This window comes from Ursus maritimus, unplaced genomic scaffold (assembly GCF_017311325.1).
Source record: "Ursus maritimus isolate PB19 unplaced genomic scaffold, ASM1731132v1 scaffold_13, whole genome shotgun sequence".
NCBI classification, from domain to species: Eukaryota; Metazoa; Chordata; class Mammalia; order Carnivora; family Ursidae; genus Ursus; species Ursus maritimus.
Window position 1 is genome coordinate 62,508,667 of NW_024423675.1, and position 7,832 is coordinate 62,516,498.

General features: G+C 44.2%; 2 protein-coding genes across 5 annotated transcripts in view; both read left to right on the top strand.

Annotated features, from left to right (window-relative positions):
* The first annotated feature begins 220 nt into the window (after nucleotides 1-220).
* Nucleotides 221-6,356, top strand: MRPL18 (mitochondrial ribosomal protein L18). 4 transcript variants are annotated; one of them, XM_040628024.1, is made up of 4 exons: nucleotides 221-902; nucleotides 1,184-1,370; nucleotides 4,890-4,972; nucleotides 5,851-6,356. In XM_040628024.1, exons 1-4 carry the CDS (start codon nucleotides 851-853, stop codon nucleotides 5,916-5,918), a joined length of 390 nt encoding a protein of 129 aa, XP_040483958.1. In that variant the 5' UTR covers nucleotides 221-850; the 3' UTR covers nucleotides 5,919-6,356. The 4 variants fall into 4 exon arrangements, with proteins under 4 accessions (XP_040483958.1, XP_008686720.1, XP_008686718.1 ...); XM_008688496.2 differs by having other exon boundaries at nucleotides 305-902; nucleotides 4,890-5,121; XM_008688495.2 differs by having other exon boundaries at nucleotides 308-944; nucleotides 4,890-5,121.
* A 1,109-nt stretch (nucleotides 6,357-7,465) lies between these two features.
* Nucleotides 7,466-7,832, top strand: part of PNLDC1 (PARN like, ribonuclease domain containing 1) — a 17,970-nt gene continuing 17,603 nt past the window's right edge. Inside the window, exons 1-2 of the mRNA XM_008688556.2 lie at nucleotides 7,466-7,517; nucleotides 7,601-7,711. Of these exons, the coding sequence (XP_008686778.1) occupies nucleotides 7,466-7,517; nucleotides 7,601-7,711 (163 nt within the window). The remainder of the gene's footprint in view (nucleotides 7,518-7,600; nucleotides 7,712-7,832) is intronic.

The window sequence follows — 7,832 nt, forward strand, 5'->3', positions numbered from 1 at the left end:
AGAGGGCGGGCTCAGCATTTTCACCCAATTAGAGAGCGAATAAGAAGGGCGCGACGGCAGGGGAACGGAAGTTAAGATCTTGCGCTGCAGGAGGAAGGCGGTGCTCCGCGGAAGCTTCTTCCTTCTTTCAGGCACCGGTTGCGCGTGCGCCTGTGCACATTCTAGTGCTTTCTAGAAAAAGCGGGCGGTAGGGTGGAGCTTGGAGTTGGGGTGTGACGAGAGAGGGCGGGCCCTTCACGGGAAAGCTGGGCTTCTGAGCGAGTCCCGCGTGTTCGTTTATAACGGTCTTCAGAGAGCACGTGGCGAGTCACAAGCTTGGATCCTAAGTTCACGGGCATAAGCTTGGGGGCCTGAACCTGGGTGGGACAGGCAAGAGCTTTACATGGGCCGTATGGGAAAAATGACAACTACGATTTCTGAAGAGAAACTGCATCTTGCGCTGCACCGGTTTCTCCCATTGCCCAGCGAGGCTGTGTGTGGATCCGACAACGAACGCACGACGCTTTGCGACCACAAGCCCCAAACAAAGCAACGTGCGGTTACGGGGGCCTTACGCCCGCAACTCTGGCGAAAACGCTGCGCCCCGCCCCCAAGCCCGTTGCTTTGATGTGGTTGGCGGGCTCCATCGTCTCGTGCACCCCAGCGTAGGCAGTGATTGGAGGAGCCGAAGTAACAGATCGTCCCATCAGCCGCTCGGCAGCGGGGCTTGTTAGTTCCGGGTCGAGGCATAGGTGACCTCCGGAATCCGAAAGCATTTCCATGAGTTATGGCTGCGGCCGGCGAGCGGCTGGGACACCGATGAGGAAAGAACGCGAGGCTTTTCCGAAGCTTTGTCCACGATCCCTCAGCGATGGCGCTCCGGTCGCGGCTCTGGCAGTGGCTGTGGGTTTGCAGGAACCCTGGTAATTCCCTCTTCTCTCAGACGACTCCCCAGGGCCCGCACAGTAAGTGTGCATATGCAAGAAGTGTTTTTATATTCAACCCCACCGAACAGTAAACTGGCCAACAGCATTGTGATGACAGTAGGAAATTAAGAACCAGGGTCTGTGATGGTTGTACCCTGTGACCAGATTTACCTGTGCTCTCCCTTTCGGTGGGTGGATGGGGATAGAGGTTGGGTCATAGTCCTGTTTTGTCCGCGTTTGTCATTTTTTAAGATACATGTGGTGGTTCCCATTCTTAGGGTGTGGGGTCGCAGCGCTCTCAACCAGTTCCAAGCCAGCCGCGAAGCCTGAAGTGGACCCTCTGGAAAATGCAGCTGTTGCCCCAGAGTTCACCAATCGGAACCCCCGCAATCTGGAGCTCTTAGGTGTGGCCAGGAAAGAGCGGGGTTGGGGGACAGCGTGGCCCTCCCGTGAGTTCTGGCACAGGTAGTTAAGTCGGCTAGTTAACTGACCCTACAGAGCAGTGCGCGGTGCCCTACAAATTGTTTTCATCATTTCAGTCAACGGGCCAGATATTTCTGGAGATTTTCTCAGGAAGCTGCTGTTTGGTGGTGGAGGAGGGGTTAGTGGACGGGGGGTGGGAGGTTGTAGGGAGGGGTGACCCTGGGGAGACAGACAATAAATAGGTGTCAGGGAGAAAATTTAAAGAGGATGATATTAGGATGGAGAGACTAGGTGCCTGCTAACACCTCTTCTGAAAGATAAGACAATCTGTCAAGAAGAGCATTCCCAGCAGAGGAAATGGCTAGGGTGGGAATGGGCTTGTGTGTTTTTGAAGAACTACAAGGCTAGTGTACCTGGAGCTCAGTGTGCAAAGGAGTGAATAGTGTAAGATGAAAATGGAGAGGTAGGTAGGAAACATCATTAACTTTGTAAATTGAAGTAAGCACTTTACAGTTTTTCACAATAGTGGGAAACAGAGAATTTAATAAAGTTTGAGCTTGAATTGAAGATCATTCTAGTTGCTTTGGGGAAAAATTTGTAAGGGGGGAAGGACAGAAGCAGGAAGACAAGTTAGGAGTCTGTTCTTTGTTATAAAGATGGTTATTTATTGAACACGTTGTATTTGCCAGGAACTCTTAGTTGCTTTATGTGCATTTTGTCATTTAGCCCTTAAAATTACTTTATGAAGCAGGTACAGTAATTTCCTCCATTTTATGGGAGCAAGAGAATCAAGGCTTAGGGTAATAAGCTCCAGAGCTAAGATACAAACATGTTTTGTCTGACCTACTAAGAGCCAAGACAGTATAAATTGTTACAGTAATTACAATTATTGTGCTGTGCTGCTTTATGTTGGTGTTTATTTGCTGGCTATTTACTTGTTAAGCATTTGTTGAAAATGGAATATTTCTTAAGGACTGTATAAAATTGTAATTGGAAGTTACATAGGAGTCGTAATTGTGTGATACGTTCATTCAACAAACATTAGGCCTATGACACTTCTTAGGCATCATGCTAGATGGAGGAGATGCAAGGATAAAGTACATGACATCCTTGTTAGCAAAAATTTTAACTTTTGTTGTGGAAGATGGAATAGGGATAATAAAATTTTACAGTTGCTATGATGTATTTTTACTTAGTGTACATAGGAAGGAGTCAAAGGCAGTAGGCAGATCACTTCAATTAATCTAAAATTCTTCTGACACATTCAACCTATTTACTTAATATTTGCATCATGTAAATAATTAGAGAACTATTTTCCCACTTATTTTCCCCTATCTGCTATATTCATAGTATTATCAGTATAGAATTTTGGCGCATTATAATGGGAAGTGACCTTAAAAAGGATGAGTCCTATGCCTTTGTTGAACAAGTGGTTTAAGACAAGGACCATGAGCCAGAGTTGGCTTGCAAGCTAAAAATTCCTTTCTTTAAAACATGAAAAAGAATTCCAAAGAAAAATATTTTGTGATGTGAGGATTCTATAAAATTCAAATTTCATTATCCATAAAGAAAGTTTTATTGTAACCCACTACCACTCATTCTCACCTGGCTGTTGTAGTATTACTATGGCTGAGTCGAGCAGTTGCAGGAGACCCTATGGCTTACAAAGCCTAAAACATTTACTATCTGAGCCTTTATGGAAAAGGGTTGTTGACCTTTGATTAAGAAATTGTGATTTTTACTAGGGCTGCCAGCAAAACCAAGGGTGGAACCCACATTTCTCAGTCTAGTGCTTTTTCTGCTGTTTCACACTAAGAATCCTAGTGTGATTTCTAATTTTGGTGTTTTCTTTAATGTGAGCTTAATTTTTAAATGCGTAATATAAATGTATGCTGTAAAATCCAAAGAGCAAACAGGTTTTCTGTGTATCCTTTTGGAGATAATTTGTGCATGTAAGTATAAACTTGTAGCTTTTAAATTACAAATATTAGGGTACCTGGGTGGCTCAGTCTGTTAAGTATAAGCATCTGCCTTTGGCTTATGTTGGGCTCCCTGCTCAGCTGGGAGCCTGCTTCTCCCTCTGCCAACCACTCCCCCTACTTGTGCTTTCTCTCCCCGTGTCTCTGTCAAATAAATAAATAAAATATTTTTAAAAAATTACAAATATTAGCATACCACATACCCTGAATTCTCCTTACCTCCTTCAGAATACGCCTTGGAAATCCTTTGTGTTGTTTAGGAACGTTGGCTCTGGAGCCAGACCCCTGGACTGAAGTCCCAGCTCCATTACTTACCATTAGTTGTAATCTTGCTAAAGTTACTAAACCTTTTCGTGTCAGTTTCTGTGGCCTTAAGAAAAGAGAGAAAGAAAAAATAAAGAATGAGAGATCATTTTGAAACATGAGTTCTGCCTGTAAACAAGACAGTGCCCGGCACAGTAGGTGCTCAGTGAATGTCAGCAAAAGCACTGTTCTAAGTGCTACTTCATTCTTTCTGGTAACTACAGAATACCACCGTGTGGGTGGTTTAGTTAGCTAGCTCCGTATTGATGATTACCTTAATGATTCCAAACAGTGTAGCAATGAATTGCCTTGTCCATGCAGCTCATCAGTGAGGGGCATGTTTTCATAGGCCCGAGAGTCTTTAATATTTTGTTTCTGCGAACAGTCTGTTCAAATCCTTTGCCTATTAAGGTATTGGTCTTTTTTTTTTTTGAACTGATTATAGGAGGCTTCTTTACGTATGGAAATTAGCCCTATGAATAATGTGTGTTTAAAGTATTTTTTGTTTCTTGCTGCCTTTTGACTTCAGTTTACTGTTTTTTTGAACTATAGAAAACTTTTATCAATTTTTTCTTTATAAAAGCTGGATGACATGTTTGATGTCTTATTAAAATAGGCTTACTTTAGACTCTTAATCATAGGAAACAAACCGAGGGTTGTTGGAGGGAAAGGAGGTGGGGGAATGGGAGAACTGGGTGATGGACATTAAGAAGGGCATGTGATGTAATGAGCCCTGGATATTATGTAAGACTGATGAATCACTGACCTCTATCTGAAACTAATAATATGTTATATGTTAATTAATTGAATTTAAATAAACTAAATAGACTTACTTTGAGGTTGTAAAAAAAATCTGGCTAGTATTATGATTTCAGTTTTTAATTTCAATCTGACCATTCGTGCATTTATTTTGGTGTTAGCTGGAAAGTAGAAACAGAGTAAGTATATCCTTAGTCATTGGAGGGTCACAGCTTAGCTGTGCCTCCTCAAATCCTTTTTTGAAGTGATGCTGTGTAATAATTATTACATCTCAGAAATACCAAAATTCTCTTGGATATTTGAGGTTAAGTGGAAATGTTTGGTTTATTGTTATTGAGGATATCCTCATGAAGACGGGAAAAACAGCTTTCCCAAGTCATATCCATATTCCCAAGGTTAACTGTGATGAAGTAAATGAAACAGACATTGCATTCTTGAGAAATATGTAGGCATTTATTCACCTGAGTCCATTTATCTTTAGGATTCTTTTATGATTTTATTCTCTTCTCATCTCATGTAGGTTGCGAGTTATAAGGACTCAGCATCACGTAGAAGCGCTGGTTGAGCATCGCAACGGCCAGGTTGTGGTTTCAGCCTCCACTCGGGAATGGGCTATTAAAAAGCACCTTTACAGCACCAAAAATGTGGTGGCCTGTGAGAGTATAGGACGAGTGCTGGCAGAGCGCTGCTTAGAGGCAGGAATCAACTTCATGGTCTACCAACCCACTCCTTGGGAGGCAGCCTCAGACTCGGTATTTTGATTTTCATGTACTTATTTTTAAAAGGTATTACTTCTTGGGGCACCTGGGTGGCTCAGTCGTTAAGCGTCTGCCTTCGGCTCAGGGCGTGATCCCGGAGTCCTGGGATCGAGCCCTGCATTGGGCTCCTCCGCTGGCAGCCTGCTTCTCCCTCTCCCACTCCCCCTGCTTGTGTTCGCTCTCTCGCTGGCTGTCTGTCTCTCATATGAATAAATAAAATCTTTAAAAAAAAAAAAAAAAGTATTACTTCTTGACAGCAGGTGCTTATGTAGTAACAATAGTTGCATTTATCACGTTCTTTCCATGTGGCAGATGCTGAGGTGGGTATCCTGACATGCGTGACCTCATTCCGTCCTCAGCAGCCCAGAGGGTCAGGAGTAGTATGCCCAAGTCACCTGAGGCTGGCTTATGCAGACTGAGTCCAGGGTGACTGACTCTACAGCTGCAATGTCTACCACTCTGCTTCCCTGTTCACGTGTTAACATCTCTCTGTATGATGAAACGGTATCTTGTCTGTATGATGAAATGCTACTAATCTTTGGCATCCCTTCAGTCTCTTACCTATGTCATTATTAAGATCACTTTCTGGAAAATCAGTGTAGGCTTGGAAGTTAGCAAAGAGCAAGTCAGCTGTTTTAGTTCTCTTGGGAAGCGAACTGTTTATTGTCAGCTTCTTCGTTGTGCTGACTTAACCTTTTCCTTTTTCCGGATCTTCAAAATCAGATGAAACGGCTACAGAGTGCCATGACAGAAGGTGGTGTGGTGCTGCAGGAACCTCGGAGAATCTATGAATAAAGAGGAGCATTAATCTGAATGTGGGAATATAAAGCCGTGAACTGTCCCGTCCTTCAGAAGAGAGCATTTGGAAGAACAGCCAGCTTGGAAGTTTTGTATAGTCATGTAACAGTGGAATGTTATTACTAGTTAAGGTCATTCCCTCCTCCCCGTGTGTGTGTGTTGGGGGGGCGCAGTGGTTTCATCAAGGGCTAAATTCTTCCCCCCCTGTTGGACAGGAGAGAAGTATCTGAGAAAAGCTGTTGCCAATTACAATTAACTTCCCAAGGGCAAATTAAATGTTGTTTATAAGAATAAACGCAGATTATGAGCAGTTTCTGGTTACATGAAATCTTTGCCTTTGAGCCCTCTGTGGCAAGAAGAGGTTTGTGCAAACTGTTACCATGTCCAGCTCATAGTGGTTGATCTCAATAAATGATAGCTGTTGCTGCTCACAGTGTGGATCTTTTTTTAAAATAGGAAATGTCCGTATCAGTTAATTTACTATAAACAGTCTTAGTGCTGTGAAGATAAAAGGTGCAAATCGTGACCTCAGCTGGGGCTCCTGAACCCTGATGTGCAGAACCAGATGTGAAAGAAGAAAGGAACGCGGTGCAGAACTGAAAGTGGAGGTGGAAAGGAGCAGGGTCGGTGTATGCTCACTTTGCCTTGAAGTGAGAATTTGTTGGATAGGAGATAAAGCTTGAAGTGCCATCACCTTAATCTAAAATGAAGCTGGGCTAGGTGGGAATCACCGCAGCTTTTACAGGTTTTGATTAAATCAAATAACTATTTCCGGCTATTTAAGACCGGTGCGATGAGAAAGAACCTGTCAGCACTTAAGGTGGCTTCTAGAGCATTTCCCAATTTTTAAATGTGTATCCCAATTATATTTTTATACAGAAGTGAAACATTACTATTTCTAATCTGAGTGCTTAATATTTTAAAAAGGTGGGTATGCACCAATTTTTTTTTTTTAAGATTTTATTTATTTGACAGAGACAGAGATAGCCAGCGAGAGAGGGAACACAAGCAGGGGGAGTGGGAAAGGAAGAAGCAGGCTCACAGCAGATGAGCCCGATGTGGGGCTTGATCCCATAACGCCGGGATCACGCCCTGAGCCGAAGGCAGACGCTTAACCGCTGTGCCACCCAGGCGCCCCTGCACCAATATTTTTTAAAAGTATGATTTGTTCTGAGAGGCCTTCAGGATGCAGTGACTTAGTGGTCCCCTTGAGATCAATAAATACCCCAGTGGAGACATTGGAAAGTGTTTATGATAGGTCTGATATTTTCTTCCCTCATCTTAAAGATTAGAGCATCTCACTTTGAAGACTGGTTATAGTAGGCTTTTCAAACAAGTCTGGTGTTAAAGGGAGGATGTAAACATCAAAGACTGAATTAGTGGTTTTGGAAATTGGCAGTGACAAAAGTAGGGTTCACCTGGAAGTGACGCTGTAGGTAGGGGTTTTCTCTGCAAGGAATAGGATGGTTCTAATCCCTGCACCAAAGATTCCCTCAGTCTGATAGGCATTTCCTGAGGGTCTTTGTGGCAAATTTGAGAGATGGTATTACAGAAGATATTACAGACCCCTAAAGTGGAGAAAAAGATGGGGTGTGGGGGAGGCGTCGGGGCCAGCTCCCTAGGGGTGAAGTGCTGATCTCAACGCTCACGAGATGTGGCCCCTCCCCCGCCGCAGCTGCTGTGATTACCTACTTCCTGCAGTTCCTTCAGGTGCTGCTGGCCCGGCTGCACGTACCCTTCCTTCGGCAGTTTTCTCCTCCCACGCCTCTAAATACCCTAGGTCCACGTGAGTGACACCTTCCAGGGACTGTAGAGAGATCGTGCGGCCAGGATACCCGGGCTCTGGCGGCGAAGGCGGGGTCTTCGGCAGCCCGCGGGGGGGGGGGGGGGGGGGGGGGGGGGGGGGG

Coding starts and splice junctions, on each gene's coding strand:
- MRPL18 (XM_008688495.2), top strand. CDS start 851: ATGGCGCTCCGGTCGCGGCTCTGGCAGTGGCTGTGGGTTTGCAGGAAC. Junction 1,371..4,889: donor TCCCGTGAGTTCTGGCACAG/GTAGTTAAGTCG, acceptor CATCTCATGTAG/GTTGCGAGTTATAAGGACTC. Junction 5,122..5,850: donor GGGAGGCAGCCTCAGACTCG/GTATTTTGATTT, acceptor CTTCAAAATCAG/ATGAAACGGCTACAGAGTGC.